The 25,597-nt window shown below is 46.7% G+C and overlaps 1 protein-coding gene across 1 annotated transcript in view; it reads left to right on the top strand.

The window, feature by feature from the left end:
• GRAMD1A (GRAM domain containing 1A) overlaps positions 1-25,597 on the top strand; it is an 894,680-nt gene that overhangs the window by 854,584 nt on the left and 14,499 nt on the right. Inside the window, 1 exon segment of the mRNA XM_030213386.1 lies at positions 5,267-5,374. Within this exon segment, the coding sequence (XP_030069246.1) occupies positions 5,267-5,374 (108 nt within the window).

The raw sequence follows: 25,597 nt of genomic DNA, 5'->3' as shown, positions 1-25,597 counted from the left end.
AACCGCAGTAGTGTTTAGTAGACTGTTTACGAGTGAGAAGAGTTTGTGTGTATCCTTGTAATTTGGTCCTATTTTGGTTTTATAATATGTCCTTTTAGTTTGTCTGATCGTGTATTTGTATTTTCTTTGTAGTTGTTTCCAGTCTTTGAGTGTGTTTTCATCTTTTTTTCTTGTTCCATGCTCTTTCTAGTCTTCTTACCTGTGTTTTTAGTTCTTTCAGTTCTTCGTTAAACCATGGTATTGAGTTTTTTCTATGTGAGGTTCTGGTTTGAAGTGGCGCTATGTTATCTAGTATTGTTCTGCATCTGTTATCCCATTCTTGCAGAAATTGGGGTGAGTCTACAGGTGTTGTCCATTCGTCTGTGTAGAAGTGTTGCCAGAATATTAGTGAGTCAATTTTACCTCTCGTAGTATAGGTTTGTTGTTTTTGTTTTTGTTGTGTCCTTTTTGTTTTCCAATGGAGGGAAAGGTTTGCACTGTAGTGATCGGACCATGGCTTGGCTGTCCATTTTGTGTCTATTAGTGTGAAATTTGGTTCTGATGAGAATTTGTGGATTATGATGTCTAGTGTGTGACCTTTCTTATGGGTGGGCTGTGTGTTTGGCCAGTGGAGCTCCCATAATTGGAGGAAGTCTTTGTATTCACATACATTGCTTGCGTTCATATCTTCAAGGTGAAGATTGATGTCTCCTGCTATGAGAAGGTTCTGGGTGGACATACAAATATTCAATATGAACTCCAGAAAGTGTGTTTGTGAATCTTGCCAGTTGCCCGGGGGTCTGTAAAATTTATTGCATTCGTATCCCACCTTATCCCACCTATTTGCAGGCTCAAAGTGGCTTACATATGGTGAATTCAGCCCCTTTATGTTATATGTGCAAACCCTAAAGTCTACCATTTAAGCTCCGTTGGGAAAAAGAATAACATGTTGACCAGGGAAGACTTGAACTTAAGACTAAATTCCCCCCTCCCGAACTATCCGCTTCCCCCCATACCCAAAGATCACCTCACCCGCCCACCCTATCCCCCTGTCTTCCCCTACTTCCCTCCCTTCCACCCCCTTCCCTCAACCCACCAACCAGCACCATATGGCACTGCCTGGGACTCTGAAGGAAGAAACCCCACTGACCAAACCTCAGATGTTATTAAACAACTTATTATAAACACTTTCCCCCAATCCCCCCCACCTCACATTTGTCTCCCCCCCCCCCATTCGCCCCCAAACTCGCATTATCATCCACTACCAGTCATCATGTTATCTATTAAGTCACTCTCACTTAAACATTTTCTCATCCTTGCCCCCTTCGGGGTTTAGGACTCCTGAGCTGTGTTCTCCCAAGACAATCCAGCTTCCGCATCTCAGGTCTGGGGTCGTGAGCTCTTTGCCCCTTTCTCGACTCTCTTCCATCTCTGGAGACGTGCTTTTGTTGAGGGGGCCATCCCCGTCAGCAGGCTTTCCGTAGGAGTTAAACCCGCATCATGTAGGCTGTTCCATGCTGCACCCACAGACCAGCAGCGGAGCTGCTCCCCCTTAAGGTCGAAGCAAATAGCAAACGGAAATGCCCATTTGTAGAAGATCTTTTCCTTAGTTAGAATCTCTATGACCGGCTTCATGGACCTCCTTAAGTTCAGCATATACAAGGATAGATCTTGATAGACCGCCACAAGGGCCCCATTAAACTCAAGGTTGGGGGACTGGCAAGCCTTTTGCCATATTTGCTCTTTGCTAGCATAGGAGGAGAACCGCACCATGATATCTCGCGGCTTGTTGTCCCTTGCAGTCCCCAGCACTCTATGCGTCCTGTCCATAGCGATCTCGCTAACATCAAACTCTGGGCCCATCAGCTGTGCCCATATGGCACGCACTACCGTCGGGACATCCTCCTTATCTCCATTCTCCTGGACACCCGGAAACCGGAGATTTTGTCTTCCTCCCTGGTTTTCAAGGTCGTCCAATTTGAATTGCAGGTCTTCTGTCTGTTCCGTCAGTTTTTGCAGGCGCCTGTCCGTCTCTTCGTGTCTCTCCCCCAGCTCGTCCGCGTGCTCTTCCAGGGCTTCCACCCTTCCCCCAAGCTCTCTCAGATCGACGCTCAGGGCGTCCACGTGCTCAAGGATTTCTTCCTTGGATGCCACAATTTCAGCCCTAAGTGCCTCCAAGCTTTTGGTCAAGTCCTGTGAAAGAGCCTGGTTGGGGGCGGGTTCTTGGCGCTCTTCACGGGACAAATTTTGGCCCGATTCCAAGAGTCTACATACATTAGGGGAAGCGGGACGCGCCAGGCCAAGTTCCATCTGCTTCATGGACAAGCGCTCGCTCTCCCGATGCGGCGCACCGCTTTTTTTACTCATCTTCTTTATCCTGGGAGAATCGGCAACAATTTGCAATTCTTGCAGAGTCTGTGAGAGGATTATTTATGGCGAGTGGTGCTTTAGAGCAGGAGGGAAGAACGGAGCTCCGGGATTAGGCAGCCATTCAGCACCGTGACGTTACTTCCTCCTCAAAAAGATTTTTATTTTTATTGTTTTAGTGTGGGAGGGGGTTGGTGACCACTGGGGGAGTATGGGGAGGTCATCCCCCATTCCCTCTGGTGGTCATCTGGTCAGTTTGGGCACCTTTTTGAGGCTTGGTCGTGAAAATAAAAGGACCAAGTAAAAGTGGCGAAATACTGATTCACGCCGCTTTTTTTCCCATTATCTGCAAAAGCCAGCCATCTGGTAGCCACACCCATGCCCTCCCATGTCCCACCTTCGCTTCACCGCCAACACGCCCCCTTGAACTTTTGCCGGCTTGGCGACGGGAAAGCGGTGATGGTGTCAAAAAAAGCAGCTTTCGATTATACCGATTTCGCCACTTTTGCGAGATCGCCGGCCATCTCCCGATTTATGTCGGAAGATCGGCAGCGATCACTTTCGAAAATAAGCCTACTGGCCACACAGAGCTTATGCAGGTCTGGCCAATACTCGGCTAGGGTAACACAGCTGAATATTGGGGTGGGACCGCATAACCTTTTTCTGATTCTTTTTTTTTTAAACCCTGAGCCCTATTTCTCCCCTTCCCATGCCAGTGTCCCTTCTTCCCTCCCCCAAGCCAGCTTCAAGACCTCCTCACACAACACCCCCCCCCCCCCGCCCCCTGCAACTGCTTACCTACATCCTTGGTGGTCCAAAGGGGTCATTGAGGGCAGGAGCGCAGTCCCCTCGCTCTTGCCCCTTGCGACGCCTCTGTAAAATGGCTTTTTCGACCTCTTGTGGCAGCTCATGGTACTACATTTTACAGAGGTGCCGCAAGTGGCAGGAGTGAGGGGGCTATGGTCCTGCCTCCAATGACCCTGCTGGACCACCAGGAATGTAGGTAAGCCTGGGGGCATACCTTCACATTGGGGGGGGGGTCTTGATATGGGCTAGGGGGAGGGAAAAAGGGGACATTGTTTGAGGTGGGAGGGGCTCTGGGGGTCTTTTTTTTTTTTTAAGAAAAAAGTTATGTGGGTGCTGGCCTGATATTCAGAGGCGGCACCCACATAGTTAAGCAGCCTTATTTAGGACAGCTGTTGAGCTGTCCTAAATGAAGCTGCTTAGCTATGCAGGTGTCGGCACTGAATATTGCCAGCACCCACATAACCTGGGGCTCCTCCCCAGTTCCGCATCCGACCTGCCCATTTTTTGTATGGGCAGCCTCAGGTGATATTCAGCAGCACTGTCCAGTTAAGTTCTGCTGAATATCCCCAGTTAGCTAGCAGGAAGCTATTTAAGCAGGTAGGAGAGACTCCTGTTCACTTAAATCACTTTGAATATCGGCCTCATCATTCCCTAAACGTTTTAATACTATATATGCAGCAGTGGGTCATTGTAATATCAACAAAGGTCATTGAAACTGCTTAGTGATGTTGTTTAATTTAATTTAAAAACAATTTATAGCACATGTTTTCCAACACCATTTCAACAAAGTGGGTTACAAAACACAGTGGTCGTCATTTACTACTACTACTACTTAACATTTCTAGAGCGCTACTAGGGTTACGCAGCGCTGTACAGTTCAACAAAAAGGTCAGTCCCTGATCAAAGGAGCTTACAATCTAAAGGACGAAATGTCAAGTTGGGGCAGTCTAGATTTCTTGAATAGAGGTATAGTGGTTAGGTGCCGAAGGCGACATTGAAGAGGTGGGCTTTGAGCAAGGATTTGAAGATGGGCAGGGAGGGGGCCTGGCATATGGGCTCAGGGAGTTTATTTCAAGCATGGGGTGAGGCGAGGCAGAAAGGGCGAAGCCTGGGGTTGACGGTGGTGGAGAAGGGTACTGAAAGGAGGGATTTATCTTGAGAGCGGAGGTTACGGGTAGGAGCGTAAGGGGAGATGAGGGTAGAGAGGTAAGGAGGGGCTGCAGATCGAGTGCATTTGTAGGTTAGTAGGAGAAGCTTGAACTGTATGCGGTACATACTGCTTTGTTCTATTATTAAGGACTATGGAACATATTTATTTATTTTGTTACCACATTTATATGCTGCATTATCTAAAAATCTAAGCAGGTTACAATAAAAACATTCACAATAATAACATTTACGAAAATAAGTAATAAAAATCAACTTCCTGCTCAGTGATGCCATCATGTGCTGTTTAAAATGGTTTGTGATCTCAGAGCAATTAAATCTGCTTAGTGATGTCAGCATGCACTGTTTAACATGGTTTGTGATCTCAGAGTAGTTAAATCTGCGTAGTGATGTCAGCATGTGCAGTAACATGGTTTGTGATGTCAAAGCAATTGAACCTGCTCCGTGATTTCAGCATGTGCTGTTTAACCAGTGTGTGGCATTGAACCTGGTCTGTGATGTCAGAGCCTGACTTGCAGTTCTTTTGTCATATCATCAACTATGGCTATCATTGCAGCTGTCTTTTGATTGGCTAGTGCCAACAAAGAGCGGATTGTGGTCTGGACACAGTCCTGGTGAGTCTTGATGGAACAGCCATGGCCTTATCAGTAGATGTATTGACCTCTGTCTGTTCTGAAACTGCTAAGTTGAACAGTAGTATGTTTCTGGTGTAAACTTTGGCTGTAATCCCTTTAGAGATAGGGAACTACCTACTGTGCCTGAATGTAACTTACTGAGCTAGTGAAGAAAAGGTGTAAGCTAAATCAATAAATAAACATTGATCAGCCTTTAGTTGAACTGTGTACAGTGTGTCATGAAGTGCTCATACTGCATCTACTATTAGTAAGGAGCAGTAATGCCAGCCACCTTCCTCCCACTCAGCAGTCACGCTCTCATATTTCCACAGGCTGGTGATCCTTGTGGTGTTGAATATGATGCTCTTTTACCGGCTTTGGTCCCTGGAACACGCAGCCCACACCTTCGAGACCTGGCAGTCCTATGCACTTTCCAAAGGGTAAGAAAAACTTTCCTTCCCCATTAGTGCACTCAGAATGGAATCAGAAAGGGCATGAATTAGGAGCCTCTCACCCTCTGTTCATTCCACTTAGCATATCTTTCCTTTTGCCATATTTCCTTCCTCTGTATTTCTGCCCCTTGGAAACCCCCACCCGACTTCCTTTTCTCTGAGTTCTTTAGGAAGCCTTAGAAAAAAATGAGTTTAATTTAGTTTAATTGAATTTTCTATACCACTTCTTCTGGCAAGCAGGCCAAAGTGTTGAACAGACTTAAACAGCAGATGGTCAAGGACTATGTTAATGCTATTTCTTCAGTTCAAACCGTTAATGCTTCTATAGCTAAAGACAATATGATATTAAGATCCAAAATCAAGGCTTTAGAAAATGAAGTCAGATCTATGATTAAGATCTACTATTGTCCACTGGCCGCGGTTTGGGAGGAAAGGAGGAGGTATTGCCCTAATTTATCGCTCCACCTTCGTAGTAGAACCCATTGCAGACTCTATTTCACCGCATCTTGAAATCGCTTCTATCAGAATCTTCAGTAAAACCTTATTTAGTCATCTGACCTGCATCCTATTATATAGACTGCCTAACGACTGGAACGAGGTACAGCCTATTTTTGCGAATTTTGTTTCCAGCGCATGTTTGGCCAGCTCTAATATACTTATTCTGAGTGATATTAATCTGCATCTTGAAAACTATTCATCTTCCGACACACGTGACTGCTTGGGCTTTCTCCAATCCTGGGATTTCTCCTGCTGGAATCACCAAGCAACCCATTCAAAAGGACACACGCTTGACCTCCTCTCCCTAAAATCAGCCGATAACCTCACTTTTCATATAACCTATGCTAATTGGTCAGCAATCCCTTGGTCGGATCACTTCAAGCTGAACTGCTCCATTTCATGGCAGGTGAAAGGCCCACAGTACTCTTGAAATCAAACGACTTATTACACTAGAGGTTATATTGACCCCAAGGTATTTTGGCAGTTAATTTATGATACAGATTGGCCTGAGCCGGTGGATTCTGTTAACTTCTTTGCAAATTGGGACGCACGATGTAGAAGAATCTTGGACGCCATTGCTCCTCTCAGAGCAAGGTCTACAAAGAGGTCTGCTGCTGCACCATGGTTTAAACAACTCAAGACCACTTGCAGAAGACTCGAAAGGGCCTGGAGAAAGCACCAGGACACTCAACATCTAAATGCATGGAAGACATCTCAGAGAAAGTATAAATATGCTATCAGACAATCCAAGAAACTCTATTATAAATCTAAAATAGGCCCAGATTACAAAGATTTGAAACAACTCTACTCTTTAGTTAACAAACTAATGGATACTACAGTACTCACATCTGTCAATAAAGGTAGTCCACCTGCTGCAATTTTGGCCAAGTTTTTCAAAGAAAAACTCATAAAATTAAAGAATTCTCTAACGCAGAGCAGTTTGTGTGTAAGTGATTTTCTTAGTGACCTGAATCCGAGTTTAGGTGAGCACCCAGCTGACTGATCGTTCTCTCTCTTCGCACCTCTTACTGTTGATTCTGTCCAACAGGAGATCCGCAGACTTTCCCGTAAATTTTGCAAATTAGATGCTTGTCCAAACTATTTACTCAAATGCGCTCCTTTTTGCTTCTTAGCTGATCTGATGCTGCATTTTAACTTCATGCTTGGTATTGGCATGTTCCCTGAAACTTCTGGAAACATCCTACTTACCCCGATTCCCAAAGATGTCAAGAAAAACAGCCATGATCTTGCCAACTATCGGCTGATTGCATCTATTCCGCTTTTTGTGAAATTAATGGAGAGCATGGTATACAAACAGCTCAAGGAGTTCTTGGACAAGTTGCATGCGTCACAGTCAGGATTCCGTCCACTCCATAGTACCGAAACCGTGCTTGCCACCCTCCTGACCAACTTTAAAAAGGAAATAGCTGTTGGAAAGAGAATTCTGCTTTTACAATTCGACATGTCTAGTGCTTTTGACATGGTAAGCCATGACATCCTGCTTTAGATCCTTGACTACTTCGGTGCCAGTGGAAATGTATTAGCATGGCTGAAAGGTTTTTTAACCACAAGAATATACCAAGTTAGCTCTAACTCAAGCCTGTCAACACTCTTCAACATAATGTTGGTTCCCCTGGCCACAGCCCTTTCCAAACTAGGTCTCAACCCATTTATTTATGCGGATGATATCACTATCTCTATTCCTTTTAAAACAGACTTGAGCGAAATAGCCAGTGAAATACAGCTTGGGTTACACACAATGCTAGATTGGGCCAAGACTTTTAAATTCAATGCTGAGCAACACATTGCCTTATCCTCTCCACTCTCTATAACAAGTTTGACCTCCACATTAATCACACCTGAGCTTGTCTTACCGATCTCTGAGTCTCTAAAAATATTAGGTGTAATTGTTGGCAGACACTTAACTCTGGAGCAGCAAACAAACTCTACCACCAGACAAATGTCCTTCTCTCTTTGGAAGCTAAAACGCATAAAACCTTATTTCCCTAGGTCTTTAGTCCTTAGCCACCTTGATTACTGTAATGGGATATATGCAGGGTGCAAAGACATGCTTCTGAAAAAATTACAAACTGCCCAGAACACAGCTGCTAGGCTTATTTATGGTAAATCGAGGTTTGAAAGCTCAAGACCACTGCATGAGAAACTGCATTGGCTCCCTGTCAAGGACTGAATAACATTTAAAATTTTTGCTCTGGTGCATAAAATTCTCTATGGTGAAGCCCCTGCGTATATGGACAACCTTGTCAGTTTACCACCTCGAAACTCTCACAGATCAGCTCGCTTGTATTTAAATCTGCATTACCCAATCTACAGAGGCCTCAAGTATAAAACCACCTACGCCTCCACCTTTTCCTATATTAGCGCACAACTGTGGAATGGTCTACCTAAATTTGTGAAAATTACCCTTGATCATCCGACCTTCAAAAAATAGCTTAAGACCTTCTTATTCGGAAAAGCTTACGCTCCTGACCCGCCCCCCACCACTGCCTTTTGAATTCAATTTCTCTTTCCACATTTCCCAACCTCTGCTATTACTCACTAGCCTCTTCACTACAATGTCGTTGACTGTTTGTTGTAGAACTGATGTATGATTTTTGTAAATTTCTGTAAGCCACATTGGGCCTGCCGTTGGGTGGGAAAGGGAAAATTAGGTTCTTACCTTGGTAATTTTCTTTCCTTTAGTCATAGCAGATGAAGCCATTACGTATGGGGTTGTGTCCATCAACCAGCAGGGGGAGATAGAGAGCACTCAACTTTTCACAGTGCCTCATGGCCAGCCAGCTCCACTGCCTCTTCAGTATTTGAAGCTTCCAAAGCAGTATGACAAACCGCAATACTTTCCTCACAGCAAACGATGGTCTCTTAACAAGGGCATGAACTCAAAAGGAGGGAATGAACACATCCTCCTGGAGGGAATAAACTCGTCCTCCTTATTGTATAACTGGAGGGGATACACGCAGCCTCCTGGAGGGAATAAACTCATCCTCCAAAACATAAACTGGAGGGAATGGACTCATCCTCCTATAAGTGAACATGAATCCTGAAGACTGTTTTCCAACTTTCTCCCAAGGAAGGAACTTCAGGAAACAAGAACAGAACCTGAAACAGATTCACAGCATACCAGGGGCGTAGCCATGGGTGGGCCTGGACCCAGCCACTTTTCCTCCAGGCCCACCCATCCGTGATCCCACATCTCCAACTTCGTTCCGGAGCGCTGAAATTTGAAGCAGTACTGCGCTCAGTTCGCCTCGCTCGACGACGCCGGTCATAGTCACGCCGCTCCTGAGCCGCGGCAGGAACAAAAACAGGCGCTTCACCGAGCCGCCACTTCAGTTCAGCTTCAGCTGGCATAAGAAGAAAAACAAGCACGGGGCCGCGCCGCTGCAGGCATGCGCTGTCGGCTCTGCCTGTCCTCTGCCCCCGGAATGGGAAATTGATGTCAGCGGGGGCAGAGGATGGGAGAGCCGACAGCGCATGACTGAAGGCTGCTGCGGGCGGCCCCACGCTTGTTTTTCTTCTTGTGTTGATGACGCTGCTGCTGCTCCTGTTTCAGAGGGCCAGAGAGTGAGAGAGGAAATGTGGTTGGTAGGGGAAGGGCGTCCGAGAGAGCAGAGGGGAGAGAAAAAAAGAAGATGATGTTGGAGAGTACAGAGAAAGATGGGGAGAGAGGGGAAAAGAGCAGGGGAGAGCCAGAGAGAGAGATGGGGAGAGAACATGGAAAAGAGCAGGGGAGAGAAAGAGGGGAGAGCCAGAGAGAGATGGGGAGAGAAGGGACATGGAAACAACAGGGGAGAGCCAGAGAAAGAGGGAACATGGAAAAGAGCAGGGGAGAGCCAAAGAGAGATGGGGAGAGAAAGAGGGGACATGGAAAAGAGCAGGGGAGAGACAGGCTGCTAGGGAGAAGGAAGGGGAACAAAGGGGATACCCTGACTGGTCAGATGGAGAGACAAAGAGGAGAAATGCTGAATAAAAGGAGGGTGAAAGAGGAAAGATGCTAGATGGAAGAGGGGTACAGAGAGAGAGACAGATGAGTAGCAAGATGGGGGAGAGAAGGAGGGGACATGGAAAATGGCAGGAGAAAGAGAGAGAAGCTGCTGGAAAGAAACTGGGGGAGACCTTAGCTGGTCAAATGGAGAAATGCTGGATGAAAGGAGGGAGAAAGAGGGAAAATGCTGGAAGGAGGGAGCAGAAAGAGGGAAGACGCTGGATGGAAGGGTAGGAAGAGAAAGAGGAAAGCCACTGGTAGGATGGGGGGGAGAGAGAGGGCATGCTGAATGGAAAAGGGTAGAGAGATAACTGTCTAGAAGGAAGGTGAGATAGAGGGAGACGGATGGAAGGATTGGGAGAGGGTAATAGGTGGAAGGACGGAGAGAGAAAGAGGGATGATACTGGATGGAAGGGCAGGAGAGAAAGAGAGAAGGGCACCCGTTCAGCTGCCAGTCCTGGACTCCAGTCCAGCCCAGCACCATCATGTGCAAGCCATGCAGTGCACATTTTACAGGAGGGTTGCGGAGGTGAGGAGCACGAGCCTGGCCCTGGAATGGTCTTCTTCATGATTCGACATTATTTCGAGGCGAGCCCAGCAGCAATAGGAGCCGGTAATAAAAATTTAAGTACTATTTTTTAATCATAATTTTTAACATTGTGTGACATGTGCTGTGTAATTTTTTTTAAATTGAGCTAGCTGGGGCCTGCTGCCTACCTGGGACTGATGGTCACTATTAAAATTTATTGCTGGGGAATTTCTGGGTGGGGATGGGTAATATGGGTGGGCACTATATATATTGTGAACAAGGGGGGAGGGAGAAGGACTACATTACCCATCATCCCCCAAGAGAGAGCAGAGAAAGGTTAGTGACCCCTGTAAAATGGAGGAGAGGCAGAGACTACATTTCCCAGCAACCCCAGGGCAAACCCTGGTACAGAGATTATCTTCCCCATCAGTAGGGTTACCATATGGCTCCAGAAAAAGGAGGACGGATTGAGCTAGCAGGGTTTTACTTCCATTGCTTTCAATTGCTTTCAGTGGAAGTAATTGAGCCAGCTGGGTTTTACTTCCATTGCTTTAAATAAGTACATAAGTACATAAGTAATGCCATACTGGGAAAAGACCAAGGGTCCATCGAGCCCAGCATCCTGTCCACGACAGCGGCCAATCCAGGCCAAGGGCACCTGGCAAGCTTCCCAAACGTACAAACATTCTATACATGTTATTCCTGGAATTGTGGATTTTTCCAAGTCCGTTTAATAGCGGTTTATGGACTTGTCCTTTAGGAAACCGTCCAACCCCTTTTTAAACTCTGCTAAGTTAACCGCCTTCACCACTTTCTCCGGCAACGAATTCCAGAGTTTAATTACACGTTGGGTGAAGAAAAATTTTCTCCGATTTGTTTTAAATTTACTACACTGTAGTTTCATCGCATGCCCCCTAGTCCTAGTATTTTTGGAAAGCGTGAACAGACGCTTCACATCCACCTGTTCCACTCCACTCATTATTTTATATACCTCTATCATGTCTCCCCTCAGCCGTCTCTTCTCCAAGCTGTATAGCCCTAGCCTCCTTAGTCTTTCTTCATAGGGAAGTCGTCCCATCCCCGCTATCATTTTAGTCGCCCTTCGCTGCACCTTTTCCAATTCTACTATATCTTTCTTGAGATGCGGCGACCAGAATTGAACACAATACTCAAGGTTGGTCGCACCATGGAGCGATACAGCAGCATTATAACATCCTCACACCTGTTTTCCATACCTTTCCTAATAATACCCAACATTCTATTTGCTTTCTTAGCCGCAGCAGCACACTGAGCAGAAGGTTTCAGTGTGTTATCGACGACGACACCCAGATCCCTTTCTTGGTCCGTAACTCCTAACGTGGAACCTTGCATGACGTAGCTATAATTCGGGTTCTTTTTTCCCACATGCATCACCTTGCACTTGCTCACATTAAACATCATCTGCCATTTAGCCGCCCAGTCTCCCAGTCTCGTAAGGTCCTCTTGTAATTTTTCACAATCCTGTCGCGATTTAACGACTTTGAATAACTTTGTGTCATCAGCAAATTTAATTACCTCGCTAGTTACTCCCATCTCTAAATCATTTATAAATATATTAAAAAGCAGCGGTCCTAGCACAGACCCCTGAGGAACCCCACTAACTACCCTTCTCCATTGTGAATACTGCCCATTTAACCCCACTCTCTGTTTCCTATCCTTCAACCAGTTTTTAATCCACAATAGGACATTACCTCCTATCCCATGACCCTCCAATTTCCTCTGTAGCCTTTCATGAGGTACCTTGTCAAACGCCTTTTGAAAATCCAGATACACAATATCAACCGACTCCCCTTTGTCCACATGTTTGTTCACTCCTTCAAAGAATTGAAGTAAATTGGTCAGGCAAGATTTCCCCACACAAAAGCCATGCTGACTTGGTCTCAGTAATCCATGTCCTCGGATGTGCTCTGTAATTTTGTTTTTAATAATAGCCTCTACCATTTTCCCAGGCACCGACGTCAGACTCACCGGTCTATAATTTCCCGGATCTCCCCTGGAGCCTTTTTTAAAAATGGGCGTTACATTGGCCACCCTCCAATCTTCCGGTACCACGCTCGATTTTAAGGATAAGTTGCATATCACTAACAGTAGCTCCGCAAGCTCGTTTTTCAGTTCTATCAGTACTCTAGGATGAATACCATCCGGTCCAGGAGATTTGCTACTCTTCAGTTTGCCGAACTGCCCCATTACGTCCTCCAGGTTTACCGTGAAGTCAGTAAGTTTCTCCGACTCGTCCGCATGAAATACCATTTCCGACACCGGTATCCCACCCAAATCTTCCTCGGTGAAGACCGAAGCAAAGAATTCATTCAGTCTCTCCGCTACGTCTTTGTCTTCCTTGATCGCCCCTTTTACCCCTCGGTCATCCAGCGGCCCAACCGATTCTTTTGCCGGCTTCCTGCTTTTAATATACCGAAAAAAATTTTTACTATGTTTTTTTGCCTCTAATGCTATCTTTTTTTCATACTCCCTCTTGGCCTTCTTAATCTGCGCCTTGCATTTGCTTTGACACTCCTTATGCTGTTTCTTGTTATTTTCAGACGGTTCCTTCTTCCATTTTCTGAAGGCGTTTCTTTTAGCCCTAATAGCTTCCTTCACCTCACTTTTCAACCAGGCCGGGTGTCTTTTGGACTTCCGTCTTTCTTTTCTAATTTGCGGAATATGTATGGCCTGGGCCTCCAGGATGGTATTTTTGAACAGCGTCCACGCCTGTTGTACAGTTTTTACTCTCTCAGTTGCCCCCCTAAGTTTTTTTTTTTTTTTACCCTTCTTCTCATTTTATCATAGTCTCCTTTTTTAAAGTTAAACGCTAACGTATTTGACTTTCTGTGTACAGTTACTTCAAAGTCGATGTCAAAACTGATCATATTATGGTCACTGTTATCAAGTGGCCCCAGTACCATAACGTCCCTCACTAGATCATGCGCTCCACTAAGGACCAAGTCTAGAATTTTTCCTTCTCTCGTCGGCTCCTGCAAAGCAATGGAAGTAAAACCCAGCTGACTCAATCCGTCCTCCTTTTTCTGGAGTCATATGGTAACCTTACCCATCAGGCCAGAGGGGAGAGCTCTAACAAGGCAGGGGAGGGGCACCTGGAGGGTAATCAAGTAAAAGAGGAACAGCTGCCCAGAGTCGAAGAGAATGAGCCCATGGACTGGCAGGCTGCTGGAGAGAAGGAGCAGGAGGCAGGCTCTGAGGAACCCATGGACCTTTCTGCCTGGGCTCATGCCTTGAAAGCTAAACTGAAAAACCAGGTGAACTCTTGGTGTCAGAGCTGGGCGGAAAGGGGAAAGGTCATGCGGGAGGAGGGTCAGTGAAGTAATAGAGTGACCCAGAAAGGGGGGATCTTTTCCTCTTTCCCAAAGGAGTTCAGGCTGTGTTCTTTGAAGAGACTGTGTGTCTGAACTGAGTGCTAAGGCATTAAGCACTGTGGATTTTGAACTGTTGGGAAAACAAACCTTCTTTTTTGTGTGGGGGAGGGGAAAGTAAGCTACAGCGTTTTTTTTCCTTTTTGTGGGCTGAGGCCCATAGAACTGTGTGTTTGAAACTGTTTGCAGAAACCCCGTGGGGGTGGACAAGATACAGGGATTCTTTTTGGGGTGTGAAGTTGGACTACAGAGGAACCTATCTGTGGGGACTGTTAATTTGGCTCCAACTGATTTGTGCAGCAGCTGGAAGGGGACAGGGTTGTGTTTCTGCTGTACCTGGGCCCTGAGAGGAAAACAGGAGCAACTGTTTTGAAGGGCTGCAGGATTCCTTTTGAAAGTTACTGAACTGTGAAGCCCTGACAATATAGGAGCTTGGTGACTTTTACCTTTTTGGAGTTTATTTTCTTTGAGCCCTGCCCTGTGGACTGCAGGGGGCTGAGAGGCGGAGTGGCCAGGGTGGAGGCAAGATCCCGAAGACCCTCGTGCGGAGGGCAAGATCTTTCACAATATATATATATATATTGCCCACCCATATTAGCTCTGGGCCCAGCCAAAATATCAGGTCTGGCTACGCCACTGCAGCATACAGACAATCACACAGGGAGGGCTCATGGCTTCATCTGCTATGACTAAAGGAAAGAAAATTACCAAGGTAAGAACCTAATTTTCCCTTCCTTGTCATCAAGCAGATGAAGCCATTATGTATGGGATGTAGCAAAGCAATCCCTATATAGGGTGGGAACAGGTCACACCACGCGCTAGCACTTGTGCTCCAAAACGCGCATCCCTCCTAGCAGCCACATCCAGCCTGTAATGTCGGGCAAAAGAGAGCTTAGAAGCCCATGTTGCTGCACTGCATATCTCTTGACGAGAGAGTGCTCCAGTTTCAGCCCAAGAGGAAGAAATCGCTCTGGTAGAATGCGCCTTAAAGGCTACAGGCGGAGACCGGCCGGCAAGCAGATAAGCTGAAAAGATAGTTTCTTTGAGCCAGCGGGCAATAGTGGCTTTAGACGCTGGAGGCCCTCTGCGAGGACCTGATAGCAAAACAAACAGATGATCATAGATCCTGAAAGAGATAGTAACTCGCAGATACTGCAGCAGAGTCCTGCGCACATCCAACAGGTGCAACTGCCCAAAAGATTCTGGGAACTCCTCCTTATCAAAGGAGGGGAAGAAAATAGGCTGGTTTAGGTGAAACGCTGAAACCACCTTAGGCATGAAGGAAGGCACGGTCCGAACCGTGACCCCGGACTCTGAGAATTGCAGAAATGGGTCTCTACAGGACAGTGCCTGGAGCTCTGACACCCGTCTCACCGAAGTAATGGCCACAAGAAAAAACGGCCTTTAGTGTCAAATCTTTCTCCGATGCTCGCCGAAGCGGCTCAAAAGGAGAAGCCTGCAGGGCCTTCAAAACTAGCCCCAGGTTTCAAGCTGGACAGGGTGCTCGCACGGAAGGCCGGAGCCGAAGCACCCCACTAAGAAACTGTGCCACATCTGGATGAGCAGCTAAAGACACGCCTTCAACCTTACCACGAAGGGAGGCCAACGCTGCCACTTGCACCCGCAGGGAATTATAGGCCAATCCTTTTTGTACACCATCCTGCAAAAAGTCCAGAATCGGCGAGACAGGAGCCCGCATGGGTGTGATCACTTTTGAAGCACACCAAGACTCAAACTGGCGCCAAATCCTGGCATAAGCCACGGAAGTGGAACACTTACGGGCCTGCAGGAGAGTGGAAATGACTGTGTTTGAATAGCCTTTGTCCCTCAATTGCGCCCTCTCAATCGCCATGCCATAAGACCAAAGCGGCAGGCGTCCTCCATGGCTACCGGGCCCTGTGACAACAGGTTTGGTACCAGAGGTAAAGGAAGGGGAGCCTCCACTAGCATCTGTCGGAGGTCCGCATACCAAGGCCTCCTGGGCCAATCCGGGGCGATGAGGACCACTTCTGGGTGCAGCCGAATCCGCAGGAGCACGCACCCTATCAAGGGCCATGAAGGGAACACATATAGTAGGCCCGGAGGCCAGGGCTGAGTCAAGGCATCCAACCCTGCCGAGCGAGGATCTCTCCGTCTGCTGAAGAAGCACGGGACTTTGGCATTTGAACTTGTCGCCATAAGATCCATCACGGGCTTGCCCCATTTGGCACATATCTGCAGGAATACTTCATCTGCTAGTTCCCATTCTGCTGGATCGATCTGATGCCTGCTTAGATAATCGGCTTGCACGTTGCTCTGACCTGCAATGTGAGCTGCCGACAGAAACTGAAGATGCAGCTCGGCCCAGTGGCAAATCTGTTCGGCCTGCGCAGCCAGTGCTCTGCACTGAGTGCTGCCTTGTCGATTTATGTAGGCCACTGCTGTCGTGTTGTCTGACATCACTCTGACAGCCAATCCTTCCAGGATCACTTGAAAGGCCAGAAGCCCCTGAAACACCGCTTTCAACTCCAAGCAGTTGATAGACCAATCCGACTCCTTGGGTGTCCATAGACCCTGGGCATGCTTCCCCTTGCAATGTGCGCCCCAGCCCTTCAGGCTGGCATCTGTCACTACTAGACACCAATCGGGGAGCGCCAGCGGCATTCCTCGCCGTAGCATGCTGTCTGAGAGCCACCACTCCATGCTGAGTCGAGCCGCAGGGAGCCAAGAAAGTCTGCATTGATAATCCTGAGAAACTGGAGACCATCTTTGAAGTAGGGCACCACTTCCAATGTGGCTGTCATCGATCCCAGCAGCTGGACAATGTCCCAAGCTCGCGGGCGGGGCATTCTCAGGAGCAGACGGACCTGATTCTGAAGCTTGCACCACCTTAGCTCGGGTAGGTATACATAGCCCGAGTCTGTGTCGAACTTGGCCCCCAAATATTCTAGAGATTGCGAGGGGGTCAGGTAACTTTTGGCCATATTGACGACCCAGCTTAGAGATTGAAGTACTGAGACCACTGTGGCTGTAGCTTGATAGCTCTCTGTTACAGAGTCTGCTCTGATGAGCCAGTCGTCTAGGTACGGGTGAACCCTAATACCTTCTCGCCTGAGCAAAGCAGCTGCTACCACCATTACCTTCGAAAAGGTTCGGGGAGCTGTGGCGAGGCCAAAAGGCAAGGCCCGGAACTGGAAATGTTTTCCCAACACCACAAACCTCAGAAACTTCTGGTGCGGGGGCCAAATTGGTATGTGCAAGTAAGCTTCTTTCAGGTCTAGAGACGTGAGAAACTCTCCTGGCTGTACCGCAGCAATGACGGAGCGCAGGGTTTCCATGTGGAAATGCCGCACTCTCAGGGACTTGTTTAATTCTTTTAAGTCCAGAATAGGGCGAAAAGACCCACCTTTTCGCGGCACCACAAAGTAGATGGAGTATCAGCCGTAGCCATGTTCGGCGGAGGTACCAGGGACATGGCCCCTAACTGAATCAGACCTTGCAAAGTCTCCTCTACCGCCGCCCGTTTGGCGGCAGAACTGCATCGGGACTCCACAAACACGTCTCTTACTGGGGCGTTGAATTCTATTCTGTAGCCATCTCTGATCAGGTCCAGAACCCACTGATCTGAGGAAATATTGGCCCACTCCTCGGCAAAGAGAGAAAGACGTCCTCCAATGACAGGAAGCGAGGAGGGGGCCAGCGCACCATCATTGAGAGGGTCGCCCCTGAACTCCAGGCCTAGAGCCGGTGGCTGCGGAACGCTTGTCCGAGCGAAAGGAGTTCCTCTGCTGAAGTGAACCCAGCAGAACGCCCCGGGCGGTACCTTCTAGCTTCACGGAAGCGAGGTCTATAAGAGGAGTGGACCGCCTGGCCCTTGGAGGAAGGCCTCAGCCTATCTTCGGGCAAGCGCTGGGGTTTAGGATCTCCCAGGCCTTTAACAAATTTTTTTTTCAACTCCTCACCAAATAGGAGAAGGCCTTGAAAGGGCAACTTCACCAACCTTTGCTTAGAGGCCATGTCCGCTGCCCAATGTCGTAGCCAAATAAGACGGCGAGCCGCCACTGCTACTGCCATTTGTTTAGCCGAAGCTCTGACAATATCATAAAGGGCATCAGCCAAAAAGGACAAGGCCGACTCCAGCCGCGGAGCCACATCCGAGAAGGGCTCCGCTCCATCTCCGGGCTGTTCCACTGCCTGTTGCAACCATGCCAGGCAGGCTCTAGCAGCATAACAACTGCATGCAGATGCCCGAACAGTAAGACCTGCAATATCAAAGGACCATTTAAGTGCTGCTTCCAGCCTACGGTCTTGTATATCCTTCAGGGCAACTCCTCCTTCCACAGGTAGTTCTCTTTGTCACCGCAGTGACTAGGGCATCTACTTTAGGCATTGCAAAGCGAGCCAAATGCTCCTCACGCAGAGGGTATAATTGCCCCATAGCCCTGGAAACTTTCAAAGGTCCCTCGGTGTCAGCCCACTGAGCAGAAATAAGCTCTTGGGTAGAGTCATGCAAAGGAAAGGCTCGAGCAGGCTTTTTGGTACTAGCCATCCTAGGATTCACAGAGGAGGCCGTGCCACTGTCAGGCTCTTAAATAGAAAGGACCTGTAGGGCATCTGAAATAAGCGCTGGCAGCTCATCATGGTGGAAAATCCTCACCGCGGAGGGATCATCAAGATCCTGTGGTAATTCTGCACCTGACTCTGGCTCCTCAGACCACGAAGGTCTGCCAGAACTCTCCGAATCCTCACAGCCCGACCACGGGGGGGAAAAAGGAGGTGCACCACAATCTGAAGGGGAATTAGCCCTTCTACGCTTTTCTTTATGCCAATTATCAGGGAAAATAGCCTCAGTGGGAAATCGTGCCAAACGAATCTCATTGAGTTCTTTGATTGGGTGACAGGAGAATTGAATCAGGGACGAGCTATGGACGTAATCTACTTAGATTTCAGCAAAGCTTTTGACACGGTTCCCCACAGGAGGCTCTTAAATAAACTGGATGGGCTGAAGATAGGACCGGAAGTGGTGAACTGGATTAGGAACTGGTTGATGGACAGACGCCAGAGGGTGGTGGTGAATGGAATTCGCTCGGAGGAGGGAAAGGTGAGTAGTGAAGTGCCTCAGGGATCGGTGCTGGGGCCGATTCTGTTCAATATATTTGTGAGTGACATTGCCGAAGGGTTAGAAGGTAAAGTTTGCCTATTTGCGGATGATACTAAGATCTGTAACAGAGTGAACACCCAGGAGGGAGTGGAAAACATGAAAAAGGATCTGAGGAAGCTAGAAGAATGGTCTAAGGTTTGGCAATTAAAATTCAATGCGAAGAAATGCAAAGTGATGCACTTAGGGAATAGAAATCCACGGGAGAAGTATGTGTTAGGCGGGGAGAGTCTGATAGGTATGGGCGGAGAGAGGGATCTTGGGGTGATAGTATCTGAGGATTTGAAGGCGACGAAACAGTGTGACAAGGCGGTGGCCGTAGCTAGAAGGTTGTTAGGCTGTATAGAGAGAGGTGTGACCAGCAGAATAAAGGGGGTGTTGAGGCCCCTGTATAAGTCATTGGTGAGGCCCCACCTGGAGTATTGTGTTCAGTTTTGGAGGGCGTATCTTGTTAAGGATGTAAAAAGAATTGATGCGGTGCAAAGAAAAGCTACGAGAATGGTATGGGATTTGCATTACAAGACGTATGAGGAGAGACTTGCTGAACTAAACATGTATACTCTGGAGGAAAGGAGAAACAGGGGTGATATGATACAGACGTTCAAATATTTGAAAGGTATTAATTCGCAAACGAACCTTTTCCGGAGATGGGAAGATGGTAGAACGAGAGGACATGAAATGAGATTGAAGGGGGGCAGACACAAGAAAATTGTCAGGAAGTATTTTTTCACGGAGAGAGTAGTGGATGCTTGGAATGCCCTCACGCGGGAGGTGGTGGAAATGAAAACTTTAACGGAATTCAAACATGCGTGGGATAAGCATAAAGGAATCCTGTGCCGAAGGAATGGATCCTCAGGAGCTTAGTCAAGATCGGGAGGCAGGGCTGGTGATTTGGAGGCGGGGATAGTGCTGGGCAGACTTATACGGTCTGTGCTAGAGCCAGTGGTGGGAAGCGGGACTGGTGGTTGGGAGGCGGGGATAGTGCTGGGCAGACTTATACGGTCTGTGCCCTGAAGAGCACAGGTACAAATCAAAGTAGGGTATACACAAAAAGTAGCACATATGAGTTATCTTGTTGGGCAGACTGGATGGAACGTGCAGGTCTTTTTCTTCCGTCATCTACTATGTTACTATGTTACAATGTGCCTTTAAAGTGAAGCTGCTATAGCCTCTAACACCCCGGCTAACAACTGGCAAGCCAGGAGCAACCCCCAGGCAGATTTTTGATGGAGCTCGAAGAAGCTGCAGCCACCCTGCTTGGGGAGATAGAGAATACTGAAGAGGCAGTGGAGCTGGCTGGCCATGAGGCACTGTGAAAAGTTGAGTGCTCTCTGTCTCCCCCTGCTGGTTGATGGACACAACCCCATACGTTATGGCTTCATCTGCTTGATGACAAGGACAATAAATAAATTCTATCCCTATGCCATGCTACAGAGTCCCACAGTGACCCTTTTCTCCTCTCCGCCCCTCCCAGGTCTTCCTTCCTTCCTTCCCTCTCTTCCTTTATATCTTCTAATTTGTAAACCGCCTCCAACCTCCAGCTGGATGTACAAGCAGCAGATTAGATTAAATTAGATATTTGCTTAGCCCTACGAGTCTACGTTTTCAACAAACCAAGGCCTGCATGAAACCAAGGTTGGCAACAACACATGGAAAATTTTGATCAATGCTATGGAACAATGGAATCAAGAGCTCCATTAAGCATGAGATTCCAACAATCTGCTTTATCATCTAAGTGGTGCTACACAAAATCAGGAAATAATTGAGAAAGAGAATGGGTTGAGGCGTCCTAACGATTTAAACCACTTGTCCAATAACTACACTTGGATGACAGTAAAGGATGACAAAACCCAGGAGTGAAAAGTAGACAGCAAATGATTACTCCAGGAGATCTGAGAATTTGTAAAGTTAGAAAAAAATTGGAAGAAGCACGAGAATGTCCTCGCCCTATTTTAGGCAAAAAAAACCAGCACAAAGGGCCTTTAAAAACAAAAGGGAACACAGTTTTTTCATATAAAAAACTTTTAATGGTAAACTTTGAAGAAAGACCCGACACGGGCCGTGTTTCGGTGCCGCCGCACCTGCGTCAGGGGTCTGCATTAAACATATCATAATACAACAATCAAAATCACAAATAATAATAGTAATAATACTTTCAATTATATGAATAAAAATAATAATAATAAAAAAAGAAAAATACTTTGATAGGAACCGAGAAAAATACTTTGATAAAAACCAAGAAACCTAGATACATACATAAAATAAGATATTATATATTTCAAGCTTATATCCATTCATAAACAAAAAATGATATTATATACATGTATCCACTGATAAACCAAAGAAAAAATTTTTATTAAAAAAATATATGTATATATATATACCATTTGGTAGTAGAAACCCACATTTAAATAAACATAATTCTTAAGAAAAATATGAGTATAAACAAAAAAATATTTTTTTCAAAAAATATATACCCTTTAAAAAAAATTTTTACCTCTTAAAAAATCTACCTTTAAAAAAATCATATACACATATATATTTCTCTCTAAAAAACTTATACCTGTGCAAAAAAAATATTGTATATATATATATATATACATACACACGCATACATGTGTACATATATACACATACATACACAAACAAAAATAATAACTCACCACATCATTAACAGAGGAGGCTTCACTTAGCTAATTTAAAAAGGCAAAAGTATTCCAAAATTTTATATAATATATTCCTCTTTTTAAAAATATATATATATATAATATTTGATAGCAAATTGAACACATTAATATCACATTAAAAAGAGTTGATTACTAATAATAAATACACACTATACTAAACACAGATAACAAATCAGATGGGTTGATAATTACATAATATAATAATACCCACATAGCACACAAATCAAATACATTAATAATTGTATTAAAAAACATATATAAAAATATTAAATACATTATTGTGGGATAGATACATAAATCAAAACAATTATTAAAAACCAAAAGTACTAAATACTGATTAAATTGTTGTTAATTATGTCAAAAACAAGTGATATTTATCGTACAACAACCACTTGTTACCGTGCAGTGAAAACATAATAAAAAAATAATATAGTAGGAAATATATATGGTATGAAACCCTTTTTTTGTGCAATAAAAGCACAATACAAAATATAATCAAATAATAATAATAATGTAAATAATCAAAACTGCAGTTTAATTATCATTAATTCAAATAAAATATTTTAGCAATTCGCCTAATGTTAGAAAGACAGATTATAATGCAATAAAAAACTGTTATGAAATAATCCACCAAAAAACTACTTAAATTAAAACAACAACATTCGCAATTCAAACCAGCATTTAAATTAATATTATGCAATAATAGAAGTCAAAGAAAAGAGAAGTAGAAAAGGTGTAATTGTGATTGACATAAAACGAACAAAATTTGAAACGAACAAAATTTAAAACAATACAGACAATTGTTTGATTGCCGTCAATTAAGCCAAATATAGCGCTAAACATAAAGTTAAAAAGTGGGAGGACAGAAAACAAAATGATTGTGAACTCAATCCTGTATCTAGGAATTAACAATACATAGCGGTAAAGCAATATTAAACTCAAATAAAGCTACCAAAATGTTTAAGGTCATGTTACATAAAAATAATAATTAAGATTAGCATAAGACAAACCTATGGCGTTATTAAATACGAACATAAAAGAATATATATATTTGAGACAAGAAGTGAATTGCCATATAACCATTGGTTGTCAAAAAAACGGCATTTGGTTAAATAATTAAGATTGACACAAAACGAGCCTTAAACAAACCTTTCCATATCATCAAGCTGATCAATCCATAGACTGGTGGGTTGTGTCCATCTACCAGCAGGTGGAGATAGAGAGCAAACTTTTGCCTCCCTATATGTGGTCATGTGCTGCCGGAAACTCCTCAGTATGTTCTCTATCTCAGCAGGTGGTGGTCACACACAGCAGCAGCTCTGGCTAGGCCTCCAAGCCTAATCCTTAGGTTTTGTTGAGGCCTGGGGTTGAGGGCTCTTTTGAGCAAGTGCAAACCTGGTGGTGCCAGGTCCCTCCTTTTCTCCCCCCTCCCGCTGGCTCCGTTAAAAAAAAAAAAAAAAAAAAATTTTAAACGTCTTTAAAGGCATTTAATTCGACGTTTCTTTAAACGTTCATTGCAGCTACTCACTGGGACACCAGTTCGTTACAGCTCGGAGCGGCAAGCAGGTAATTTTACCTTTTTATGGCGGGCAGGGGGTTCCCCGATTCTTCTCCTCGTGGCATATGGCGTCGGAGGGCGAGGGCGCAAAGGGTCGCTCCCCGGATCGCTGGAGTGCTTCTAGAGGGGATGCGGGGGTTTTACAACCTGATTCGCCCTTGATGGGTGACAGTTTAGTGACCGATGAATGTTCCGGTCGTTCCTCCGGCGTGGCGGTTTTTTCCCGCCATAAACGCCCATCCCCCGCTCCTCGCCTCCGCCATCTTGGCCAGCCACGCGGCTCGGACGGCTTCTTCGTGGGCCGCCCTTGAGGTTGGAGACATTAATGCCATGAACGCCCTTAATTTGGGCGACGGCACAAAGCGGCTAAAGTTAAGCGCCGTTCTTCCCGCGCGGCTCCTTCGCGGAGTTTCGCGCCGGACGCCATTTTGGATGCGCAGCATGTCTCTCCCCCGCTATTGCGAGCGCCGGTTGAGAGTGCGTCTAGGGCTGTTGCCCAGGCTGTGGAAGTGCACAGTCTGGGGGGTTTCTCCCCCGAGTTTGTTTTGCTGCTGCATCAGGCTTTCCTCATGCAAAACGCTGCCCCTGCTCCCTCTTCTGATAAAGAGGTTAAGGTTCCCAGAGGTAAACGCCCTCGGGTTGATTTCCAGGCCTTGGAGGACTTTGTCTCCTCCGATGTAGATGAGGGCAGCGTGTCTGAGGTCTCCCAACGGTCCTTTGCGGATTCCTTGGAGGAGATAGATCCCCGCTCGGATGGAGCGGATGACCCCTCTGCAGCGCGGCTTTTTAGCCCAGAGGATTTGCCCAACCTGTTGTTACAGGCCATGGACACTTTGAAGATTTCCTCTCCGGAGGACGTCTCTCCCTCAGCCCCTGTTGGCTCTGCCATTATGCTGGGGACGAAGCGCCCGCCTAGATCCTTCCACGTGCATGATGCCATGCACACCTTAATTGCGGCTCAATGGGATGTCCCGGAAACGAGCCTTAAAGTGGCTAGGGCTATGTCCCGCCTCTATCCTTTGGCTGTGAGTGAACGTGAGGCCTATCTGTGGCCTACCGTGGATTCTTTAATCACTGCGGTGACTAAGAAAGCGGCGTTGCCGGTGGAAGGTGGCACGGCCCTAAAGGACGCCCAAGACAGAAGATTGGAGGCGGCCTTAAGGTCGTCCTTTGAGGCAGCTGCTTTAAGTTTGCAGGCCTCAGTTTGCGGCTCCTATGTGGCCAGGGCGTGCCTGACTATGGTGCAGCGGGCTTCCCCCTCGGATCTTCCTTGAGGGCTGATTGGCCGGCCCTGGAATCGGGCTTAGCCTATTTGGCAGACTTGCTGTATGATGTCTTGAGAGCCTCAGCTAAAGGCATGGCTCAGACAGTCTCTGCGCGGCGGTGGCTTTGGCTGAAACATTGGTCTGCTGACCACGCCTCTAAATCCCGCCTGGCTAGATTGCCTTTTAAAGGCAAGCTGCTCTTTGGGGTCGAGCTGGACAAAATCGTGACCGATCTCGGCACGTCTAAGGGCAAGAAATTACCAGAGGTCAGGGCTCGGGCTAGTACTCGTCCCGGTACCTCCAGAGGACGGTTGCTGGAAGCCCGTCGGTACCGCCCGGGCAAGTCGGGTTCCTCTGCCCCCTCTTCCTTCAAGAGGAATTTCTCCCCCAAGCAGCATTCCTTTCGCAGAGACCGCCGTCCCGGAGGTGCTCCCTCCGGTCCTCCCCCAGGGTCTCGTACCCAATGACCCAGTGCAGATTGGAGGACGGCTGTCCTCGTTTCTGGGCGAGTGGACCACTATAACTTCAGACGCGTGGGTGCTGGAAGTCATCAGAGACGGCTACAAGCTAGAGTTCTGCCAACCCTTAAGAGACGGGTTTGTACTCTCTCCCTGCAAGTCTCCGGTCAAGCTGTGGCAGTGCAGCAGACCTTGGACAACTTGATCAGCCTGGGTGCGGTCGTTCCGGTGCCAAAAAAATCAGATTGGCAAGGGACGTTACTCCATTTACTTTGTGGTTCCAAAGAAAGGAGGTTCTGTCCGGCCTATCCTCGACCTCAAAGGGGTCAATCGGGCCTGGAAATTGAGGCACTTTCGCATGGAGACTCTCCGCTCTGTTATAGCGGCAGTGAAGGCAGGAGAGTTCTTGGCTTCCTTGGACATCAAGGAAGCGTACCTGCATATTCCCATCTGGCCTCCTCTCCAACGCTTTCTGCGTTTTACAGTCCTGAGACGACACTTCCAGTTCAGAGCCCTCCCTTTCGGGTTGGCTACTGCTCCGCGGACCTTTTCCAAAGTAATGGGGGTCATAGCGGCCTTCCTGCTAAAGGAAGGAGTACAAGTCCATCCTTATCTGGACGACTGGTTGATCCGAGCCCCCTCTTATGCAGAGTGCGGCAAAGCTAT

This window comes from Microcaecilia unicolor, chromosome 8, assembly GCF_901765095.1.
Source record: "Microcaecilia unicolor chromosome 8, aMicUni1.1, whole genome shotgun sequence".
Taxonomy (NCBI): domain Eukaryota; kingdom Metazoa; phylum Chordata; class Amphibia; order Gymnophiona; family Siphonopidae; genus Microcaecilia; species Microcaecilia unicolor.
This window is presented reverse-complemented; position numbering and strand designations above follow the sequence as displayed.